At 42.4% G+C, this 24,655-nt stretch overlaps 3 protein-coding genes across 9 annotated transcripts in view; 2 read left to right on the top strand and 1 right to left on the bottom strand.

Moving 5' to 3' along the window:
* The window catches only part of LOC147102740 (hexosaminidase D-like), a 38,441-nt gene extending 25,749 nt beyond the window's left edge, over positions 1 to 12,692 (top strand). Inside the window, exon 13 of one of the 2 annotated variants that reach the window (XM_085963498.1) lies at positions 12,605 to 12,692. In XM_085963498.1, coding sequence (XP_085819624.1) covers positions 12,605 to 12,626 — 22 coding nt within the window. In that variant the 3' untranslated portion in view covers positions 12,627 to 12,692. Of the gene's footprint in view, positions 1 to 9,009; positions 10,225 to 12,604 lie in introns of those variants that run through there. The other variant, XM_085963499.1, reaches the window with a different exon arrangement.
* Positions 889 to 19,089, bottom strand: cybc1 (cytochrome b-245 chaperone 1). Of its 2 annotated transcripts, none has more exons than XM_085963509.1 (7): positions 18,856 to 19,089; positions 12,294 to 12,445; positions 11,683 to 11,724; positions 9,971 to 10,044; positions 8,504 to 8,600; positions 7,851 to 7,995; positions 889 to 3,804 (listed from the first exon to the last, which is right to left on the bottom strand). In XM_085963509.1, the coding sequence occupies exons 2-7, from the start codon at positions 12,379 to 12,381 to the stop codon at positions 3,663 to 3,665; spliced, it is 588 nt and encodes a 195-aa protein (XP_085819635.1). In that variant the 5' UTR covers positions 12,382 to 12,445; positions 18,856 to 19,089; the 3' UTR covers positions 889 to 3,662. The 2 variants fall into 2 exon arrangements, with proteins under 2 accessions (XP_085819635.1, XP_085819634.1); XM_085963508.1 differs by lacking the exon at positions 18,856 to 19,089 and adding an exon at positions 12,564 to 12,651.
* narf (nuclear prelamin A recognition factor) overlaps positions 19,076 to 24,655 on the top strand; it is a 25,349-nt gene continuing 19,769 nt past the window's right edge. The window contains exons 1-4 of one of the 5 annotated variants that reach the window (XM_085963504.1): positions 19,076 to 19,156; positions 19,917 to 20,033; positions 20,193 to 20,276; positions 20,360 to 20,503. In XM_085963504.1, coding sequence (XP_085819630.1) covers positions 20,007 to 20,033; positions 20,193 to 20,276; positions 20,360 to 20,503 — 255 coding nt within the window. In that variant the 5' untranslated portion in view covers positions 19,076 to 19,156; positions 19,917 to 20,006. The other 4 variants (XM_085963503.1, XM_085963505.1, XM_085963502.1 and 1 more) reach the window with 4 other exon arrangements.

Below are 24,655 nucleotides of genomic sequence, written 5' to 3'. Positions count from 1 at the left end.
ACACAAGACCTTTTCCATTGTGAAAATGGCTGCTGGGAGGTACATCAGAAATGGCTTTGTCTAGGAAATGGCACCAGGCCTCCCCTTGATGCCTTTCCAGAGTGGGACATAGGAGTTTGGGAACTTAGCATGTGAGGTATCACAAGTGTGTACCTAAGTCTCCATCCTGTGTGTTTGTGTTGGACTACAGTTTATTTTGTATTTGTTGTCGGACTGTGGGTGATGCTGCCTAGACTGCATTAGCTGCCCTGAGAAGGTAGTGGTGGTGAATCTTCTTGAATCACTGCAGTCCTTGTGGTGATGGTGTAAGGTAGGGAATTCCAGGATTTTAAATTCTCTTTTAATTGACTGTATGTACACTGCTATTATTTCTGAAACTGAAATCTCATCTAGTAAGGCTTGAAAATGTCCCATTAAATGTACAGGAAACTTTCGTTTAAACGGAGGTTAAATCTCCGGAATGCTCTATCCACCGGCAAAATTCAGGAGTCGGTTCAGATAACTTTTTTTTACTTTTCGTTGCTTTTTTTCTCCATTCCTGGCTCTGAAAGCATCTAGCTGAAGCTGTTGCTTAGCTAGAGACGCTTGCAAGCTGCGCCGAATGTTTTGAAGCTGTTAAGCAACAGGGTTTGTTGCTAGATACGGAGCTCAGAAGCTCCGTATGTTTTAACATTATCGCTGGTTTCTCCGGCAGTGTTGATCGACCGGCACCAGCTCGGTCCCGTCAGTGCCGGATACCAGAAAGTTTCCTGTAATTCAGTTTAAATGGTAAACTTAATTGTCTTGTGGTTTGAATTTGAACCATATGCTCGAGCATCAAGCCTCATTGTAAAGATGAATAGTGGTTGATAGATGTGGAGTATAAGGTACACATAGGTTAAACTGTACTAAAGTTCACCTTTTATTATTATGTGCTTTACATTAACCAATAATAATAATAACATATACATAAACTAATCTTGTTGGACTGAGCTTTGGTTTAAATATAAATAATCACTCTTTCATGACATTGCAAACAAGGAGTCGAGACCAAGTGCAGTATTTAGGCGGTCAAGTGGGGGATAACTGGCCCCAACGAAGGGAAGCAGAGAGGGGGAAAAAAAGACCGGCACTTATATAGCGCCTTTCACGACCACCGGACATCCCAAAGCGCTTTACAGCCAATGATGTGCTTTTGGAGTGTAGTCACTGTTGTAATGTAGGAAACGCAGCAGCCAATTTGCGCACAGCAAACTCCTACAAACAGCAATGCGATAATGACCAGATAATGTTTCTGTTATGTTGATTGAGGGATAAATATTGGCCAGAACACCAGGGATAACTCCCCTGCTCTTCTTCGAAATAGTTTTACATCCACCTGGGAGAGCAGACAGGGCCTCAGTTTAAAGTCTGATCCAGAAGACAGTGCAGCACTCCCTCAGCACTGCACTGGAGTGTCAGCCTAGATTTTTGTGCTCAAGTCTCTGGAGTGGGACTTGAACCCACAACCTTCTGACTCAGAGGCGAGAGTGCTACCCACTGAGACACAGCTGACACTGAAGGGAGAGGGGATGGGGGAAGGGGCAGGAATTGTGTGTGGGGAAGGATGGATAAAGAGGATGCGAAGAGAGGGTTGGGGGAAACAGTGGGTTAGGGAATGCTCACTGGGGGGAGGGGGGGGCGGCACAATGTTGGTGAGTGAGGACACAAACAGCATCTGTAAAATGGAATGGAATGTTGTGACCCACTCTCAAATTTCAATATACATTCTTCAAACCAAAGCTAGATCCAACAAGAAGTTGAGCAATCTTTTTCAAAAAAAATATTCCAGAGAGAAGATGCAACTCAGATAATAGTTTACAGTACTTTTGCCAGGAGTGTACCTCAAACAAATAACATTTTTTTATATTAAAAAAAATAAGAAACTTTTCTACTTTAGTTCTAAACTTTTATCCTTGTACAGGCAGCTTCATTTAAAAATGGCAAATATGCAAATTACTTAATCAGAACTATGGTAGCATTGCTTTAAAACATTTTGAATCCTTTAAAATGCAACTTCTGTGGTAGTTTTCAGACTTTTTTTTATGCCAGGACTATTCACAATCACTGGCATTGACCAATGGTGTTAATCTTTTTTTTTTCTTTCGGAGCTACAGCATTTTCAATCGAGCGGAACAGCCAAGTTTCCCATTTGATTGAAAGGCCGGGAGATGCAGAGGCAGGGAATAGAACAGAGCCGAGTCTCTCAGCCAACTAGGCTTTTCTGGCACTTCGTTCGCCCATCAAACCAGTGCACTAAGATTCAGCTTTTCTACCAGCATGCAAACAATTGAGTTTTGCAGCTGATTGCTCTGTCCCCCAATTCTATAGACTCCAGGGCTTTATGATCTGAAAGCTGATGACCCAAACTCTTACCTGCCAAATTTCTGCATGATTAATTTCACGCTTTTCCCAGCATGAATAGAACCAGTATGTGCGTCGAATGCCAAGGTTTAAGTACCTATTTAAGATCATTAATGATTTTCACATCTCTGCCAAAGGGATAGATTAGGACGATACTGACAAACAAAAAAGATTTATCAAGCCAAAGGGTTTAATTCTCCCGCCTTCCCAGGGAGTACTTGTAATTTACAGTACGGCTAAATGAGCAGGCCAATCCATAGAACCTCAAATAATCTGCCAGCGTCACTTTTATTTAAATTTATATCTCCCTTATGAAATTAATTTTCATCTGTACAGGGTGTTCAGTATTAAATTGCACTTCTAATTGTAGTCTGCCTAGCTCCGCCAAATGGTGACCTCGTAATTAAAAACAGAAAATGGCTGGAAATACACAGCAGGTCAGGCAGCATCTGTGGGGGGAGAAACAGTAAATGTTTCTGGTCGATGACCTTTCATCAGAACCGGAAAAAGCTAGAGATGTAACCGGTTTTAAGCAAGTACACAGGCAGGGAAAGGGGGAGGGAAGGAAAGAGCGAAAGGGAAGGTCTGTGATAAGCAGGCGATTACTAGCTTATCGTCCTTTTGTCATTTAATCTCTCCTGGGGGTGGGTTGCAACAGCAAGGCCGCTGGTGCACAAAATGTATTTATTCAACCACCCTTGTTTTGAGAAATAACAAAAAGACTCCGCATTTAAACACTACCTATACCTCTTCCATATTCTTGCTTTTGCTTAAATATCCAAAATACCTCTACCACTTCATTGCATTATTTCACTTTTTATAAGATAAAACAATTGTATGAATAATCTTTTACGAGAAACTCCAGAGAGAAAACAAAGTGATTTGAAATGGATTATAAACAGAAAGTATGCAGTTATAAAGACAAAGTCACAGCCCAAACAAGATTCTCCATCTCCGTATTTCCGAAGTAACTAGCTATTATTTCATACAGTTTGCAATTTTTATTGTACATTTGATCGAAGTAGCATTCTGCCAAAGCAAGTAGTCCACATTAGCAACACTGGAATGTGAAGATGAAAGATTGTTATATCACCAGTAAAGATGGTCACCATGCAGCATGTTGCTGAGAGTTGGACATTGATTGATTCCTGTGCGGTTTCACAACTGGTTTGTTGAAAAGGTGATTCTTTCATGTTCCACAAAGTGTTCAGACTTTAAAAGCCCTGGGTTTGTTTTGGTTGTGTTCTTAATGTCCATGGAATGTTTCCTGCTATTAATCTTCAGTTTTTTTCATTGTCAACACTGATATCATCACTGCTGGCATCATCACTGCTGTCTGGAGACAATCCCAGCTTATCATCAAAGACCGGTTTGTTGAGGTTTAGAAAGTTAGTTATAAGTTTTGCTATAGCATCAACGTCACTGTGAAAGAGGGGAGGAAAAGCAAGACAAATTAGAATTGCAAATCTTAGTGTTAAAGTGTACATTTAAAGCAGCAACACAAGCCAACTCACCCCGCCCCAATTTTCCTCCTCTTCCCTCCTCCTCCCAGAAAGCCACATCATTGTGACATCATCTAAATATCAAATGTTGCAGAGGAATCCATATTTATCTGGCAATGAGGCAAGTTCTTTATTGTCTCCAATTCAGTTTTACTCATAGCAACAGTGACTGCACTTCAAAATAATTAATTGTACGGGAAGTGTTTTGGAACATTGCTGCAGCACCATATAAACGCAAGCTCTTCTTTCCACCACCAGACCACTTTGATGTTCATTTTCCTCTTGTAAAGTTATTTTTATTAGTGTTTGCTTTCCTCGTCTTACTTTCATACTTTGCTCAAGAGCACGAGTATGGGATTTACTGCCAGATTTCTGCGGCCCTGTTTTCAGGTAGAAGATGCACAGGGGGTCAGCCTTCAAATGCTCCAGTCTTTCTTTCCTATGAGGGGCCACCTGGCTTTGAGCTGGCACTGCAACAGTAACACAACTGTGTGGAGAATCATGAACCCAGACCACCATCTTTTTTTGTGGATTTTTACAAGTAGCCGTAACACTACTTTTAAAATAACAGCCTTTAGAAAGGTATAGACAGTTACATTTCTACACCATCCGCATGCCTGATACGAGACTCCTAAAGCAAGCGCTCTACTCTGAGCTCCGACACGGCAAGAGAGCCCCGGGTGGGCAGAGGAAATGCTTCAAGGACACCCTCAAAGCCTCCTTGAAAAAGTGCAACATCTCCACCGACACCTGGGAATCCCTGGCCCAAGACCACACAAAATGGAGGAGAAGCATCCGGGAAGGCGCCGAACACCTCGAGTCTCTTCGCTGGGAGCAAGCGGAAGCCAAGCGCAAACAGCGAAAGGAGCGCACATCAACCCAAGCACCCCATCCACCCGCCCCTTCAACCACTGTCTGCCCCACCTGTGACAGAGACTGTAGGTCCCGCATTGGACTCACCAGTCACCTGAGAACTCATTTTTAGTGTGGAAGCAAGTCATCATTGGTCCCGAGGGACTGCCTAAGAAGAGAAGATAGACAGTTACATTTCTACACTGGTCACTTAAATCTTACAATGGGTAACCAAGGTCAAAATGCCAGTGGTGTTTGGTGGGGTAACACGAAGTAGAAGCAAGATTTCCTTCTCTCCCTCCTCTACATAGTATGAACTTCAGAATTTACACCCATTAGCTCTGATGGGAATTTCTGAAGCTCATTGCACATTCTAGGAAGTGATCAGATGATTAGTAATCGGCTGGATCTTTTTTCTGTCACATTATACAGAGAGAACCAATGAACAGTGTTAGTGGGCTTTGCACGTTGTTACATAGGCCCCGATTTTCGGCTTGTGTGGGGAATGGTCGGATTTCCCCGAATGTGGGGTTTCTGACACACATAAAAAAAGTGTCAGCCAGCCCCACGCAATTTTCCCTCAATTGGCCAATTAATTCCCAGCATGTGGGAAGCCTTGCTAATTGTCTAAATCGAGTCAGAAATCCCCACAGTATGATGTCATCATTCGTGGTGCTTTCAAGGTCCATGGCAAGCACTGCATCCTCTGAAGGCTTCCAAATGAACCATACAGGATGGTAGAGGAGCCTGCAGCAGCTGTGGACAGTTCCAGACCCCGAGCTGCCTTCAAATTCGACGAGGCTTCACTGCAGGCATTATTGGATGGGGTTAGGGCCCACAGGGAGGTCCTCTTCCCTAGGTCAGGGAGGAAGAGGCCTCCCACTGAGACCAATGCTGCATGGATGCAGGTGTCAGCAGATGCCAACTCGCTGGGAGTCACCAGAGGAACCTTGGCAATACATCTGTAACTCCTTCCTTTACTCCCCCACAGTACCATCCAGAGCCCCCATCCTCACCGTGGAGGAGGAAGAGGCTGTGCAGCCAGACTCCTCAGAGGAAGCTCCAACCTTTGAGGGCGCAGCATCAGCAGAAGTAAGCGCACCCAGCACCAGCGCAGACACTCACACCTCGGGGGGACCTTCAGGACATAGAGTAGTGTTGTCACCTGGTGTTTCACAGCTGACAAGTGAGCCTCGGCAGATTCTGGAGACAGGGACAGCAGTGGAGAGTCCTCGTCGGAGAGCGCAGGGCTCTCTCAGCTCAGCTGCGCTGCATCTCGACCCTCTGCCTCTGGGTCCATCCGCAAGAGAAGAGGTGATGGATCTCCATGCACAGATGCAGGAGTCTCTGGCAGGTTTTGTCTCCAGGGTTGCTGCGAGTGTGGAGCGAATGGAGGAGTCCATAGCGACCATGAGCAGAGCCTTTGTGGAGTCATTGGTGCATGAACGCAGCACCATGGAAAGGTTGGCAACCTCCATGGAGGAGATAACTCGCCAGCATACGGAAAACATGGTGAGTGCTCATAAGAGAATGACATCTCTTGAGGAGCGTTGGCCATCTGTTGAACAGAGAAACCAGATCTTCATGGAAGTCCTTCTGAGTAGGACTGCCAGTGCAGAAACGGGTCCCACTGGCCCCCTAAAGCGCAGCAAGGTGCTCCCAAGCCACTTCCAAGCACTGGCCCCTTCTGGCTTGTGCAGCCTCAGGTGAGTGAGCAGCAGCCTGGTGCTCCTGGTGCTCATCCTGCTGTTCCTGGTTCTGCTGCTGCCACCTCTGCTGTTGGAGATCCTCTAATGCCAGGAAGGGAAGGTGCCAAAGGCCTCCCATGCTTCTAGCAGATGCCTCGGTTGAGGAGGTCCTGAGTTAGGGTGGTGAGAGGGGCTTCCCAGGAGCTCACACTGAAGAAGTGTGTGAGGCTCCAACTCTCTGCAGCTGCTCCTAAGGCTTCAAATAGTTCCCCCAAGCCTTGATCAACAAGGTCCTGCAGTCTGCAAATGCTGCCTCTTTAAATCTCTTCAGCCCTCAGCGACCTGCTGCTGCAAGCAAGCAAGCCAGCTGTTTTCACGCCAGCTCTCATCGGCGGGGTTCCCCGCAGGCGGGTTTCAGGTGGGGAAAGCCCCAAAGTCGCAACGGCACGGGAAAATCGTCCTTAACAAGGTGATCATTGGTGATTAGTGCTCCGACAAGCAGTCCCGCCAGCGGCGGGCGGGACTGAAGCGGGGCGTGTGGAAACGGCGGTCCGAAAGTCGGACAGGGCGGGGGAATCAGGTGGGGGGGGGTCCCGACCCGCTTTTTCCGCGATTTTTGGACCACGGCCGCATGAAAAGCCGCCCGACAGCTGCCCGAAAATCAGGGCCATAGAGTCTACAGCACAGAAAACAGGTCATTCCACACGGGCCTCCTCCCACCCCTCTTCATCTAACCCTATCAGCATATTCTTCTATTATTTCCTCCTTCATGCGCTGATCTAGCTTGCCCTTAAATGCAACTATGCTAAATAGATTTGTATTGCAAAGAGAGTGAATTTACCAGTTTTCAGATATTTTTAAAAAGTGAGATGTTTAATTTGCCCCGATGGACCATGTGTAGCATATCGCTGTTCATCAATTGCACTGCTGGTGTTGGAAATACAGAAATGCAATTAAGCAGTAAGAAACTATCCAAGTCAAAGGATTGATTAATCTTAGAATCATAGAAATTTACAGCACAGAAGGAGGCCATTTCGGCCCATCGTGTCCGTGCCGGCCGACAAAGAGCTATCCAGCCTAATCCCACTTTCCAGCTCTTGGTCCGTAGCCCTGTAGGTTACGGCACTTCAAGTGCACATCCAAGCACTTTTTAAATGTGGTGAGGGTTTCTGCCTCTACCATCCTTTCAGGCAGCGAGTTCCAGACCCCAACCACCCTCTGGGTGAAGACATATCCCCTCGAAACCTCCTACCAATTACTTTTTGTGATGTGATGTGTATGACATTAATATTGATATAAATCATAGTTAAACAAAATATTTGATTCTCCAATTCCACAAAGTTAGTTTAAATTGGGTTAACATATATCAACAATCACTTGAAAAGTAAAAAGTCTCAACAATAAATTTGAGAGTTTAATCACTTACCTTCGATTACTCAGCACAGCGCTTTGGGTAAGTGGGTGTGAAAAACCAGTTGCAAACCGCAGTGTTACAACGTACCCTTTCCCCAAATAGCGGACTCTCTCCTCCTCTACAGTAACATCACGAATATGCTGAAGCTGTGCCACAACTATAACCAGAATACAGTGAGTCACTGAAACAGAACTAACAAAGAAAATATTGCACAAAATTATGCAAGTCAATATTGCATGAGCATACATTCCTAAAGAAGAGGGGAGGTGGCTCAAGTCTATACTTGAAGCTGTAGTCTGCAGTGGAAGCCACAATTCAATTCTATTCATGTTGTAATGGGATTACTACATTAGTGCGAAGGTTCACGTCAAGAAGCTAGCCTGGCCATTGAAGGCCAAATATTTGTTTTAACCTTAATCCTACTCTGAACTTTTAAACAAGTTTGAAAATGTGAGTTGGTTGATCTCAGGCAAACCATGTGATGGTGGCAGTGGAGGAGGAATTAAAAACAATTAATTCCTGTTCTGTACAAAAAGTAGTTATTCCCCCCACCCCAAATCTCAATATAGTTTGTTTTAAGATGTCTGCCATCACGCTCCGAGAATTTGTCACTACAGCCACCAGTCAATGTTGTTTGAAGTAGGAGATACAAATTAGCACTTCACCTTGCTCTTGACTATTACTCCACATGGTTAATATCCTTGTATAAAGGTTAAAACTTTTAAGAACTGCAGACCCTTTATTCTTGTCAAATAGGACTTCCTGAAAAGCAGAAAAGGAATCAGTATTAAATGAGTGGAAAAACATAAAACTTCATACTACAATCTTACTTCCTACCAATTGATCAGTGTTCAACAACCTACAAATTTTTAATTTTCATTTAGTCAATCATCAAAGATTATAAAGCCATGCCCATAGTCTAACTTTTCCACATTAATCCCTATGGGCTATTTTATGTAATACTGGTGCACACATTCTGGAATTAGAAAAACATAAGAGCTTTTTCCATTTAAAGTTTTGTCACTTGCCAATATTCAGATAACATTTCAACATTGAACAATTCTTTTACAAAATATTAACTTGGCAGACAAAAACCTGATTGTAGGCTGGGAGAAGTCAAATATTGGGAAATACTGCACAAATATTGTTAACGCTGTTTCTCTCTCCACAGATGCTGCCTGACCTGCTGAGCATTTCCAGCACTTTCTGTTTTTATTTCCGATTTCCAGCATCTGCAGTATTTTGCTTTTGAGATTTTTGACTGTTGACCAAGGAGGGATTTTGTACTAATTTATATTAACATTCTGTTACTGTTAAGTTCAGCTAACAAGAGGTTAAATCCACACAACATACAAGCTTCTGGTGATACGGATTAGATTCAGACAAAGCATCTGCCCAGAATGGTGTGTCTTGCATACTACATCACCTTTTGATTGGGATGTGGGCATCGCTGGCAAGGCTAGCATTTATTGTCCATCCCTAGCTGCCCTAAACTGAAGCTTGTTAGGTCACCTCAGAGGGCAATTAAGAGGCAACTACATTAGTCTGGGAGTGAAGTCACGTATAGGCCAGACCAGGTAAGGACAGCAGGTTTCCTTCCCTGAAGGAAATCGGTGAACCAGTTGGGTTTTTACAACAATCCAACAGCTTTTAAATTTAATTCAATTTCTCAAACTGCTAGGGAATAATTCAAATTCTCGGAATTTTTACTCCAGGCTTCTGTTTTACTAGTCCAATAACATAGTCACTGCACAACCATACACTTAAGAGACAGTAGAGTTAAGAAATTCCAGTAAACATTCACACACAATCACTGGGAATAGCTCCATTCACTTGAACCCAGCAGTAAAGTGGCTGCCAGGGGAGTAGCTGTCAAGGAAGCCCACAACTCGGAGGACAGGATCAAGTATGATTGGCATCTCAACAGAAGTTGAAAAATTGACGAGCTCACCACCATTTTAGACTTCTATGGTGCAGCATTTCTTAAACATTTTCTAAATGAACACCAAATACTCAAGTCACATTATATAATTTCATAAGTAGCCTAATAAATCATTTATAACTGTGGATTCATGTTGCTGTACACCCCCCAATACTGAAGGCAAGCTTTAAGTAGGTAAGTACTTTCCTACCTCCCAGTCTTCCAAGTTTTGTATGGCCACAAATAAGCAGCCCACTACATAGAATAACTTCCACGCCCAACTGTCTGCAAACAATAAATACACATATTAATTTGATCTCAAATCTTTCATAATTGCCCTCAGATTATAATCATAACATTTCAGTCAAATGTATAGTCAGAACACCCTATCATTTGATGTAATTTCACACAGCTGTAACCGAATGCCAATATATTTTCTTTATTAAAGCCTCAAGTCAAGGCAAAGTTCTGTTTTCTTTAAAATAATTCCCTCTGTTTTAGACCAACATACTCTGCAGGAGTCCTGCTCCCAGGCTTTCATTTGTATCATTCTGTAACCAGTTGTAGACTAGGCCAGAGAGACTGGCCATCTAATTCTGTTTCCTGCTTTCTCTCTGTGGAACGTGCCAAGCCACTTGAATACCCAACCAAGATCAGAAACTCTCAGTGCAAAAATCTACCGCCTTCTGTTCTGTGCTGCTGGTACACTGACCACCAGTACTGTTCCAGCAGCATCATTTGCTTTTAGATATTTTACAGAAGATGATGAAGCCTTTCCAAACTGAAGCTGCAGTGCAAAGTACAAGTACCGTACATTGTACTATCTCATGCACTGTTGCGTCTTTCTTTGTACCACTACTGAGCTAACCCAAATTGTTCCACAATGAATACAATGGTGGAAATTCTCATCTTCACCGTATTAATTTCAATAGGTTGACAATCAGGTAGATTCTACAACATGCGAGTGATCCGCTCCACTGGATTGAAGCCCGGGGATGAAGATGAAATTTTACCCCACGTACTTCCAATTTAACTTTAAAAGCTAGATAAAAGTTATTGAATAATATTTTGAAAAGCTTTGTTTCATATCAAGTGAGTTTGTATAAAACTGATTTTGACACGTGTAATCAACAATGCTGTGCTATCAAACGTGTATGGTGACTATTTGTAAATCTAGGACTAGATTCTCCACCATTCATCGTTAAAAGGTAGGCAATCTAGCCCTGCCAATGCCTCATGATTCTTAAGCTAGAGGCGGGGGGGGGGGTGGAATTCAAAAACTGCATTTCCCCTGCAGTGATCAATTTATTATCCCACAGAAAATATTTTGGCACGCCCTGCACACATGCAGTTTATCACTTGCTTTTGGTATTATACTAAATGAAAATTTGAGAAGGGAGGCGAGTGGGGATTTTCCTGGGTCTGTACCCAGGCACACTGGACGACCTGGGCACGAGAAAACCAGGTGAGTCAGAGCGCATGCCTGCAAAAGAAGCAGGCCGATTGTCCTCTATTTAAATTAGTGGAAGGAAAATCGAGTGGGTTCTTGCCCACCAAAGCCAGAAAAGCCTTCAATATTAGCTCCTTTGAATTATATACCCCAAAATGTTATTGGTTTCCTTCACCCCCTGCAAATACTGAATCCATGATTTTTTAACAACCTATCCACCAAAACCTTCAGATCACTTCCTGCTCTATTACCTCCGTCATGCTCTCATATATTGCATTCTTGCTTCTTCTACCTAATCTTATGACTTCACACTTATTTGTGTGAATTCCATCTGCCACTTCTGCCCATTGACCTAATCGTTCCCGGTCCGTTTTGATTAGAAATGATTGTAGATATGTGCTTATTTTCAATCTGTAAAAGAGATACAATAATCAGAAGGATATTAAGTATGATTGTACTCTGATTTTTCTCACCTGTACTGTAGTAAGCAGCAGCGAGACCAATAGAACCAATTCCTAGAGAAGAAAAAAAAGAATTTCATTGATAACTACTCTTTGGCATAAAAGTTGTGCTGCTTTGGTAGTGATGCCCTTAAGTAGCCTACATTTAACTCACCCACCAACTTTTCCTTCCTACAGAGCAAAATTAATTCATTATTAATATAACTTAAATATTTTACATCAAAACACCTCAAAAGCATTCCACACACTGAATTATTTTTAACTTGTGTAGGGAAACGCAGCATTTGTACTGTGCCAGAAACGTTCCACAATGAGACAAATGACCAATTAACTTTTTTTGGTGGTGGTATTGGTTGAGGAAGGAATGTTGATCAGGACACCCGGAAAACTCTGCTCTTCTTTAAATAATCCCATGGGATCTTTAATATTCACCTGAACCACCAGGCGAGGCAAACCGGACACTGGTTTAAATGCGTCACTCAAAAGACAACAAAGCCAAGAAAGCAGCACTGCCTCCGTCTTGCGCTGACGCCCTGGTGTGGGACTTGGACCCACACCCTTTATGAACCAGAAATGAGTGTGCTACCAACTAATTCAAAGTGATTTAATTACTATGCACTCACCAACTAACACAGACCAGGACCTAACACCAGGAGACCTCTTAAGGTGAAGGATTGAATCTGTTCGCTCCTCAACTACCATATATGCCATCTCAACGAAAAACAACACTTAAAAGTATGGAACAGAAGTTGTTAAATGGTGCTTGCTAATGGATCTGTAATACAAACACAAAATGACAGTATAATAAACAATTGGAAAGGAAAGGTATTAAAAAGCATTTGCAAAAATGTTAAGAGATCGCAGCAAAAACAAATGGCTGTAAAGTCTCTTACATTAGCAGCATTAAATAATCCAATATGTATTGCATTTACAGGAATGATGTATGCTTCCAGTAAGCCACTTCTGAATCTAGCAGTTCATGTATTTGAGATCACTGCAGCCTCTGAAGACATCCACACCAGGAAGTCCAGCGTTAAAACACTTTTTTCAACTAGTATTTAGGGGGAAAGCACATTGTATGAACAGATCATACATAACATGTTCTGAAAAATAAAATTTTTATTTTGCATCAAAGCAATTCATCTCCTGCCAGGGTACCTACAAATGATGCAACCAGCACCACTCGATGCTTTCATATTCACTGCCCACTGCTTCCAAACGTATCATTTTTATAGATGTTACTGATGTTACACTGGGGAATTATTCCACCTCTACTACAAAAATCTAGGACAATACTCAGTGAGAATGCTATTACGTGAGGTATATAATAAAATGTTAGTAGGTGACATTAATCAAACTAGAAGACACTTAAGTTTATAGTTTGAGAAAATCTTACATTAGTAAACACTATTCAGTTCTGTTCCTCCATAATTTATCCGCCTAGATAATGAAGCTGCATTTCAGCAGATTCAACAACTATATTTATCAACAGTCACGTGTTTTAATTATCGTATCATCTTACTTTCTATTTGAAACACTGTACTCCATAGCTCTTTATAGAAGTACTAATGGATCTCATGGGGCATTGCTCGCCGACATGAGTTTCAAAAAATACATTTTTTCTCTCTTCCTGTAACTGTCAGTCTGCTGATCACCGACTTTCCGATATTTCCTGTACCCCTCCCACTCTATTTCTTTGTTTGCCTTCAATCCTTCTGTCTCACTCTTTCTCTGGCTCCAACATGTTTTCTCTCACTATCATCTCTGTTTGTCTCTGCCTCCATCTCTTTTTTTCTTATTCTTGTTCTCTGGAAGAAAAATAGGTAGATGTTCCCTTTTAAATAAGTGGATGTGACGTTGCTGTGTCCAGTTCAAGTTGCAGTGGCAAGGTTTATGAATGTTGCTGCAAAGGTTTTTTTTTTCATCAAATGCAGACATCCACGAATGTTGCTTTGCTTGGTCTCACTGCTGGATATTTTACGTACCAGTCATGCCGGAGAGTTTGCTACCAATTGATCCATTTGGAGAGCTCATATTTTTTCTTTTTTTTTACTTTTCTGTTGGAAAGAAATGTGCTGGCACATGGGCTAAAGGTCCATGCTCACCAAACGAGGTAGCTCATCGCCGACCCATTCTCTAGGGGCTAAACTTTTTATACTTTCTTTCTGATTGTGCTTGCGTTAAAATAGTTAAATGATTTCAAATAACTAAAGTCACTAACCATAACCATTGTACTCCTCTCCATGTTACCGTTATACCCCTCTCCATTGTCACTGTATCCAGAATACCACACACCCAATCATCATCATCAGGGGGACATTGAACAACCTAGACCTAATAACACAGCTTTGAACAATCTAGAAATGAGTTGGTAACAAAGCCTTTTTTAGTTGAGAAAAAGTGATAACAGTAAGGATATTCTGGTGGTCAACTTAGTTTCACATGTATCTTTAGTTATTCAAATCCACCCTCAGAAAAACGAGTTGTGACTCATGATCTGGCCATTATTAAGGTTAATGATTTGTCACAACAGGAGTTGAAAATCCTGTGCTTTGTGTAACCTAACGCGACAAGCACAATTTCACGCCTGGAACTGCACAATAACACAGTGTTGTACCAGCTGCTGCAGCCACAGTGGATGCTGTGCAGTGTCCCACTTGATGATGCGCTCAAATTTAGGTTTACTATCTTAAATGGCACAATTGCTCTTAAAAGACACAATTGACAAACAAATTTGTCGGCAGCTTCAGATTTTTTTTAAATTCCCAGTAGAGCCATTATGCTAGCTTTCTGTCAGTACAAGGGCACATTTCACCTAGTAAAGTGGAGAGCATTAATAATGCGAAGTGTGTAATGTGCAAGTCTGAGATGCTTAGTAACTGGCTGCAGTTATCGTGAGCACTCCTCCGCCACCAAGTCTAAGTGTTCACAGAGTCACAGAAACCCCACAGTGCAGATAGAGGCCATTTCGGCCCATCGAGCCTGCACCGACACATATCCCACCCGATCCCCGTAACCCCTACACCAACACATATCCCACCCTATCTCCGTAACCCCACACATTTTAATCCCCCTAACACTAAGGGTCAATTTATCATAGCCAATCAACCTAACCTGCACATCTTTGGACTGTGGGAGGAAACCGGAGCACCCAGAGGAAACCCACGCAAACACGGGGAGAATGTGCAAACTCCACACAGACAGTCACCCGAGGCCGGATTCGAACCCGGGTCCCTGGCGCTGTGAGGCAACAGTGCTAACCACTATGCCACCATGCTATAGCATTAGTTGAAAACTCCTGGAATAGAAAGTAAATAGATTTTTTTCTTTCTTCAATAGGATTTTGGTTTGTTTAAAACATTAAAGCCTAGAAGCCAATGCTGGTGACATTAGAGGATGAACACTTAGCACATTTGTGAAACAGGCCTCTGTTTAGCAGAGGCTTTAAATGGTTTAAAATAAAGGGGTTATCACCTGCATTAAAGTAAAGGACAAGGAAATCTCATATCAACACATTAAGGGTTCATCTGCTAATATTGGCAACATTAATTTCTAGGCTTGAACATTTGCATACTATTCCAAACAACAACTGAAAATAAAGTTCTATCCTTGCCCCCTCTTCATTCAGATGCTGCTCCTTGAAGATATTATCTACAGACACAGGATGAATTTCATATGTATGTTAACAATATCCAACTTTAACTCCCCACCACCTTCCATAACTATCCGTTGTTTGACTGCCTGGCGTCAAGTCAATCTTTCTACAGCAAAACATAAGAAACACTAAAGCCACCTTATCTGTCTCCAAAAGCTCCATACCCATTGCTTTTGACTCCACCTCCCCACCCCCACCCCCACCCCAAGCTTAATCAAATCATAAGCAACTTCAGTTTCCTATTTGACCTGGTGCTGAGCTTCAAATCCCATGTTCCATTTTTGAGTCTTTCTAGTCTTCCTACTCCAGAGTATCCAGCTCTCCTATTCTAGATCACTCTCACAGACAAATGCTAACTGCTGGTGCCTTCAAGAATATCATTAGCCTTGGTATTTTGGTAAACTTTTAAATAACCCAGCAATACAAACAAGTCAATCTTTCTGTTAGTTGCTTTCAGTGACTGAAATTATACTATGGGGGTGATTTTACCAATGGGGGCGCGTTGGGTGCGGGACTGCTGCTTGGCAGGTCGATGTCCCGCCTCCATCGATTTGTGGCCGACCCGTGCTTTTGTCCCTTGATTGACCTTGTTAAGCCCACCCAGCGGGCTTAGCAGGCAAATTAAGGGAAAGCCGGTTGCAGAGAACGGCAACATATGACTTTTCATCTGTCAAAAAATTTTGACAGTTGAATTGTCATCGTTTGACAGCTCTGTGAAGCTGTCAAACAGTGACATTCTCTGTAGTTTGATGAGGTCTTCAATTAAAGACCTCATCAAACCTCTTTTGCAGAAATGAGATGGTTGCTGCATTGGAGAATGCAACGGCCATCTGTCATCTCTGCTGCGGAGGTGCGAGACTCTCCGCATACCCACCAATTGAAGCCTGCAGGAAGAAACAAAGGTAAGTACAGTTTTTCTAACACTTTCCACTTACCTCAGAGACTCACCTCTCCACACTTGCACCCATCACTCACCACCACAGCACACTTTTGGACCCTTCCGACCCCCGCAGACCCACTACTCGCCTCGGTGACCCTGGCGGGGTTCGGAGCCTTCGGCAAACCCGCACTTGTGTGGGCAAAATGGGGATAATCCTCTTATCTGCCTGTTAACTACCTGCAACAGGCAGTTAAGTGGCTGTAATCCCTTCTTGCCTCCAAGGAGACGGGACCCGGTGCGGGACAGCTACCCGCCTCCTGGCAAGATGGCTTGGGGGCGGGTTGGGCACCCGCCCCCAAATTCTGCCATTTGCCCGGCAGTCCCGCCTCCATACCCGCCTCCCCAGGGCTGGCAAGATCGTGCCCTTTGTCTCCATATGATCTTTCTCCAGTGAATGGTAAAAAATCACAGTGCCGGACTCATTTTAAGTTTAAATTATTAAGCAAAATTATTTTATAAAAGATGAACAAGCAAAAGAAATTATATATATATTTACAATAGAAATCCTTCTAGCTACCTGCTTAAAATGAAAACAATAAAAGGTTGCAATCTAATACTGAGCTATTATTTTACAGAATACTTTTATATATATGCAGTGAATACCTCCCAGCTTCAGGAGCTAGCTACTCTAACTTTCAGCGTAGATTCCAATCAGTTTGACTCTCTTCTATTAAACTCTGATTTTTCATTTAAATATCCCTGAAAATCAATACTGGGACTGCCTACATTTTAGAATAACTGTGACCACATTTGAAAATAAATGCCTATTATACATATAATAACTGAACAAATTATATTTTCCCATCACCCCTGTCCTTGCTAAACCTTCATTCGCTCCCTATCTCCCAATGCACTGAGTTCAAGAAGGAGTTAGATTTATTTCTTAAGGCTAAAGGGGTCAAGGGGTATGGGGAGAAGGCAGGGACAGGGTACTGAATTTGGATGATCAGCCATGATCTCATTGAATGGCGGAGCAGGCTCGAGGGGCCGAATGGCCTACTCCTGCTCCTATCTTCTATGTTTCAAAACCATTGTCCTCATTTACAACTCCCTCCACGGCCTTGCTTCACCTACCTCTGCAATGTCTGTCGGCCCTATGACCAAGCTATGCCCTATGGTGCTTTGACTCTGGTCCCGTGTCCACCCTCCACCTCCTCCGTGTTCCTCACTTGGTGGTAGACCTTTCAGATACCTAGGTACTACCCTTGCAATTTACTGTCTGACCCTCTTTGCCCTTCCCCCTTTAAAAGCTTCTTTTCAAACATGCTTTCTGTCAACTCTCCTAGTTCTACGACTGCTCATCCATTTACTGATATGCAAGGTGCTTTTAGATGGTTCATTGCTTTAAAAGTGCTATACAGAGGCAAGTCTGTTATTTTAATTGTATTACAACTAACAGGAAAAGATCCTATCTTCTTCGACATCAATTAATTTCCCCATGGACCATTAGCTCATACCACATCCTGTAATGTACCTAAGTAACAACTCATGTCTCACCAGGCACTCTACATCTCTTTAACAATCTTGTTTCTCCTACCCCAAATCTAAGCACTCTTAACTTAAATTGGGACTTTTAAAACATATATATCACATTCTACATGCATTGAATACAAATAATGTTTTAGTTAATATGTTAGTGCTAAATATCATTTCAATTTAGTTCTTAATTCTAATTATCTTTGCTTGGAACACATCAGACATTAATTCTTAATGCTTTGTGGCCATTGTGTTTGTACTTGTTTCACCGTAAGAAGCTTTCACAGCTTTCAGCAAACGGCTATTGAGATCATGGTCAAAACACCACTGCTGGAGTCAACATTACTGGTAAACAACTAAATCAATAAAATCTAAGGCTGTCTGAGGGTCATCCACAACACTAAAACACTGCATCGTCAGAAGCCAATTTGATTAAATCATTTAATCAAACTGGTTTCAGACAAGAAAAAATGTAACAAGACTTTGAGGTCAATACACTGTATGGTTAATAATAATGATATACACTTTTGGTTCCAAGGATCCAACCTGCCCTCGGACCACACATGGTCTCCGACCACTAGCAATGTGACTCCCAAAGATCAGGCAACTTAGACTTATTTGTACTTATATTTGTTCTTTGCTGGTTTGTTCTGACGGAATTGTGTGGGCCTGGTGGTTTCAAAAGGGCTGTTTTTAACACTGCTATCTCACTGATGAAGAAATCCAAAATCAGAACAGCGACTTGAGGTATATGCAAACTAGTGGGAGAGCATGAATGAAACGTAATGTTACTCCTGATATTCCATAGTAAACAATTAGGCATCCCACAAAGACAAGCATTTAAGAGTTGAAGAAAGATCAGTGTAGTTTTAAATCATACTTAGGAACAAGGTTAAAGAAACGTTTGTAATTCAAAGGGCAGGATTTATTTTTCAATTGTACCCTGTTATGTGTCAGGGGTATACAAGAACTATTGAATGACACGCTATCAGTTTCAAGAACAGTTTTAGGTGGGAATACACATCTAAAGCAATAACGACTTATATTAGAATTATAAAATAGAATCCTAATCTTAGGAGATCATTTTGTTTTAAAAAGAGGAACAAAGCCATACCCGCCGATTCTGCAGCTCTTCCTCCTGAGCGTGTTGAGTCACTGGGAAGGCGTGGAAGTTTGTGAATGAGTTCTTCCTCTTCCCTCTTGGCGATTTCTCGTCTCTCATTGGCTCAGCTCAAGATCCGCCTCTGTCAGCCTGTTACCCAATGGGGAGGCGGCTTTAACTTGCTGTTTTATCCAACCCATCACCGCCAAAACAAAATTAATAACGTAACACATTCCTTACAAAAAACAAGACCACCACGATTCCGCATTAGGATCAAATTACGGTCCGTAACCCAGATGATAATTAACAACAGGTCGGAGTCGGATCTCATGCTTCAGAAACTCACAATGAAAAATGTTACTTTTCTCCGAGTTGTGCTTTGAAATAAACAGCGCTGTTAAATAATTGGGGCGATTGCATTTGTGCTCGTTAAGTTTCGCCTCTGGTGAAAGTAAAACAGAACCCAAAGTGAAAAAAGGTTTTATTCATCAGTGTGAGGAGGGATTGCAGCCAGTTGGGAGGAAGATGCGGAAGCGATCGGAACAGATGCCGCCCACAGCTCCCGATACGTGCTGCTGGTCAGGTTCGCAATGTCGCTGCGAGAGGGGAGGCGGTTCTGGTGTGACAGCGGGGCGTCCTGCGGCAGGCTTACTCAGAGCGGAGGCTGTGCCGGAGAGAGCGACACCGCTGTCACACGGGGGGAGTCGGCAAACTCAAAGAGGGGGAAAAAATGGCATTTAAAAACAAACGCTTCTTTTTGACATGTCGGTGCAACCTTTAATTTCTGGTGTTTACCTGTTGTCTGTGTACTGGGAGAGGGAGGAAAGCTGGATCCTCCCCAGGAAAGGTCATTTTTTTGTTGTTGTTTGTTGTCACGGATCTGACTTGTAATATTTGCATGGACTGCCTCTAAAAATGTGGGTTTTTTTTCGCGGAGTTGTCACTGCCCGTGACCTGACGAGGTGGAGGACATTGTTGAGGCTGCTGCGATTGGCAGATGGACTGGGGCTGTGATCGGATCCTCGGTGTCTGTATGGCTCCTCAACTTCAAAGCAGTCTCTTTGTACCCGCAGGTTAGTGTTATTGAAACACTCTGCTCGACTCCGGCGAGATCCGCATTGTTGTGGAAAGAAACAGCGCGAGGAAAAGGCCGTTTTATCGACATGAAGTGTGATAAATGCACTAAAAAGGTGAGTCAGATCCTTTGTCCTTGGTTAGTTTCATCTTTCTTCCTCTTTTCGTGACTTGTGACAATGCTTATACGGGTCGGCTTAAGGGATATGTGTACAAGGCATTTATGACGAGCTGGATGGATGTGGCACCTAGTCACTATTTACATTTTCATTTAGGAATGCAGTAAAAAACAGAAAAATAATGAAAACGAAAGTCTGGTCATCGACACGAACAACCCCAGCACCAGCGAAATAGATGAGGTAAAGCACCTGAGACCGAGAAATAATTTGATTGTTAGTTAGTAAATGATGCAGTATTACTGAATGTACTTATTTATTTACAGGAAAGTGAATTTCATAAACTAGCAAATGCAAAAATATTCCTTAGTGACTGCTTGGCTTGTGATAACTGCGTGACATCAACAGAAAGTCTGCGGATTGCCCAACAATGTCAAGAGGAGTTTTTCACAGTACTCGGCCTCAACCAGGTAAAATAAAACGTGAAGCAAGAAAAAGCCATTCGGCCCATTAAACTGACGCCTTCCGTGGGTTATAGCAAGACATTGCCGTTAACCTTGCAAAAATGGGATCTTGCCGTCAATCTCCCCATGTGTTTCAAGCAATTGCTGGATGTGCACTGTGAACGCAGTTTAAACTTGCCACAGAAAGTTAGGGCTGGTAATTAGCGACGTAAGGACCTTTTCATTATGGGATTTATGTTCCTGCAATGCCAATCAACTGTGAGACCCAGAAAAGGAACAGTTGAAATCTCTCCTACAGGTAGTAAATAGTTCCTAGAGGTTTAAAAAAATGTTTCTTACTTTCCCTTTCTGTTTTTTCTCTTCATCTAGTCTTTATTTCTCTTTCTGTACCTAATTTGACTTTAATTCACCCTATTTCCTTTTCCATTGTTCACTCTGTTTCTCTAGTCTTGGTTAAGAGGATAGACTGTTGGTCCCATTGTTCACCAAGGTCCCAAGTACCCCATTGCCCTCATCGTACCATTATCAGCTCGCACTTCCAAAATTAATTGGAGCTGAAGGGCGAGGAAAAAAATCCAACTCCTGGCACTCAACCGAGATGCCATGCTCCAGTAAATTCTAGGCCATAGTATTTTCAAATGTGCGTCAGTATTAACTAATGGTTGAGAGTTACCAAAGTACTGGTTGAACTACAGAACTACACATTGTCAGACAGAAGTGACCTTTGTAGGCTTCCTGCAATAAAGGTTCCCAATGATTATTTTTGTGCTAGTTTCAGATAGTTTATAAAGAAGTCGTTCCCTAAAGGGATTACAATTTAATTGGAGAGTTTGCCAAATTGACTCCTTGAACAGCAAATAATGTTTCCTTCTGAAAAGTGACCGATATTATGAAAAGACAAGCCAGCCAATTGTACTGCATTGTTTGTGCCACTGTGAACTGATTCCACTTTGTATTGATAAAGCATCGTTAGTAGATCCCTCAGTAGTTGGAGGTTTCAAAAAAGTCTGAGTTAGGAGGCAGCAGTATAATTTGAGTCTCTTGGAGTTCAGGTGTACTACAGGATGTCAATTGAATGCCTATGAATTTTCAATATATGTTGCAACTGAGTAACAAAATATATGGAATATACTTTTTTGTATCTGTAAGTCTAGAACATACAAGTTTTCACTTCCAGTTTCAGTGCTTGATTTTGGTATAATGCTCGCATGCAAACACAGCCATATGTGCGGCATCTTGCCACCATCTGTAGCATGTTCTGTCTTCTGTCTAATGTCCTGCAACCCAATCTTCCTTTAAGTACTTGCGGGACAAATGTGATTGATGTGTCACTCATGATACATTTGTGCACACCTCTGTTTACAGATCTAGTAAGTTGTGCTTTGAGACAATGCGTCTATGGTACAGATTACAATAAGGGTCCTTTCTTAAAGTGAGTTGCGGGCCATGGGTTGTGGGATGCTTTTAAAGACGAACGAGAGAAATATTGAAGAATGATCCAGCTGTGCCTATGAACATCAGAGGCTCTCTTTGTATTCTTTACTCAGGGAGTGGGGAATTAAAACATGTCTGTTCCAAAGGAAGGACTGGAAGCTATATAGGGCACCATCTGAATCAAAAAGTTAAAACTTGAGTTGAAACTTTAATTTCTACTGGGATTTGATTGCAGCTGCTTATGTTTGCTGGTTTCATAGAATTTTGAAAATTAATTGGCTAAAAATATCCATAGGGATTTTATCACAATTTAGTTGAATTAAAATCCCTTTTTTAAGATTAAAGATTTTATATTATTGGTCGCTGTGGGAGAGGATAGAATAAATTGACCTGGTTGCCCTTAACATGCACCACAGATTGTTTGAGTGTTCGAGGCGGCCTGTAATTGTTTTAATGTTTGAGATTTCACTTCCTTGGTTGCAATCAAGTTGTATAGATGATCATTTTGGGTAAATGTATTGTATAAAGACTTGCATTGTACTGATTTTCCCTGGTCATTATAAATGGCTGACATGTGAAAGGCAGAATACACTGATGTTACCTTGAACTTGATGCGTCTTCAGTATATAGCGTCTTCAGTATATAGCAAGTGGATTTGTTTTACTTCAACTTCAAGTTGACTACCAATTGAATGCCTTGTTAGGTATAGGTTATATTTTAGTCTATGTGGGTAGACTAGAGAAGTTGGGGTTGTTCTCCTTGGAACAGAGAAGGTTGAGAGGAGATTTGATAGAAGTGTTCAAAATCATGATGGGTCTAGACAGCGTAGATAGAGAGAAACTGTTCCCATTGGCGGAAGGGTCGAGAACCAGAGGACACAGATTTAAGGTGATTGGCAAAAGAACCAAGGGTGACATGAGGAAAAACATTTTTACGCAGCGAGTGGTTAGGATCTGGAATGCACTGCCTGAAAGGGTGGTGGAGGCAGATTCAATCGTGGCTTTCAAAAGGGAATTGGATAAGTACCTGAAGGAAAAAAATTTGCAGGACTACGGGGAAAGGGCGGGGGAGTGGGACTAGCTGAAGTGCTCTTGCAGAGAGCCGGCACGGGCTCAATTTATGATTCTAACAGGTGCTCTGAGGTTTTTGGATGCAATGAATATGTCAACTTGAATCTGTGGTGTGATAATACAATGAGTTGATACAGGAATTTTTTTTCCATAGTTCCAGATTTGTCTTTGTGCTTTCCAGATGCCAAGTTCATTATCTGTGACATCAAAGTGAGAGGCGGGGGGGGGGGCGGAGAGGGAGTGGGGTGGGGCAGTTCTGAAAGGATCCAACCATCTCCCCTCAGGACCAAGATAAATCACCTCTGGACACCTCATCAATGGTTCAAGAGGCATAGGAATATATTGTACATTCTCTCAGCTGGAGCAATAGAATTAGGGATGTACAGAAAATGTCAGTACATGTAAAATGGGCGAGGTTTCTTCAGCAGCACCTCCCAAACCTGCGACCACAAACATCTAAAAGGACCAGGGCAGCAGGTGCATGGGAACACCATCACCTGCAAGCCACACACCATCCTGACTTGGACATATATCGCTGTTCCTTCATCGTTGCTCAGTCAGAATCCTGGATCTCCCTACCTAACAGCATTGTGCGAGTACCTTCACCACATGGACCCACCACCACCTTCTCAAGGATAACTCGGGATGGGCATTAAAATGCTGGTTTTGGCTGCGATGTCCACATCCCAAGAATGGAAAACAAATCTAAGTAGTCAATTAAATTTAATGCATTTTGATGAACTAGACAAGTTCTTCAAATTTAAGTCAGGCATTTATTGTACCTAATTTGCCAAACAAACTTTAACTTGTTTATGAAAAGGAATGGAGCATATAATGGGCCATAATTTGCGGCCCCTAAGGCTGCGTACGAGGTGTGGACGCGCCCGTAGGGGGCCGCACAAGTTCCGGGTTTAGGCCTGCGAAGCCTGACAGATCCTCTGCGTCCCCAGGAAAAGGGCTTCCGCGGGCGGAGAGTTGCGCTATTTGCCCAACTTCAGCCCAGCGAATGCCCGTGAAATTCTTACGCCTGATAAAAGCACACATAAGGCCTGCTTTTACCAGTGTAAAACTTTTAAAGAACAGGAAAATAAAACATTTTTCAATAATTTATACATTAAAAACCTGTGAAATAAGGTACGTTTATTTTTAGCCCCTTTAAAATATGTAAATTTATTTTTCAACAAATTAAATTGTTTTAAATATTTAATTAAATGGTTATTTGATTCATTTTAAATGTTTTTTTTTAAATTTATTTGAAGTGTACGTGTATTTTTGGGGGTATTCCCATTCATGTTTATGGAGGTTCAGTACATACGGAATCCTCAAGTATGAATGGGGATCCCTTTCTTTCATTGGTTGGGCCGGCCCATGTGATCCCAAGGGCGCTTGCGAACCGCCTGCGCCCATGGGAGACGCGGGCCTCTAGACAAGCCTACGCTGGGAGACGCGGGCCTCTAGACAAGCCTACGCTTGGAGGCCCAGGAGCACAAGTGTCCGAACCTCCGGGCCCATCAGGTAAGTTCGTAGCTTTTTTTGCTGGTCGGAGGCATCCGCCCGCGGGAAGCCTCTAACCACAAATTCGTAAAAAGAATTCAAGAAAAGAGGCATTTATAATTAAGAGGTTTGAAAAAGCAAAGAAATGTCTTTGTTTCAA

The sequence above is a fragment of the Somniosus microcephalus genome, chromosome 21 (assembly GCF_052327205.1).
Source record: "Somniosus microcephalus isolate GS21.2 chromosome 21, FLI_Smic_1.0, whole genome shotgun sequence".
Taxonomy (NCBI): Eukaryota; Metazoa; Chordata; class Chondrichthyes; order Squaliformes; family Somniosidae; genus Somniosus; species Somniosus microcephalus.
This window is presented reverse-complemented; position numbering and strand designations above follow the sequence as displayed.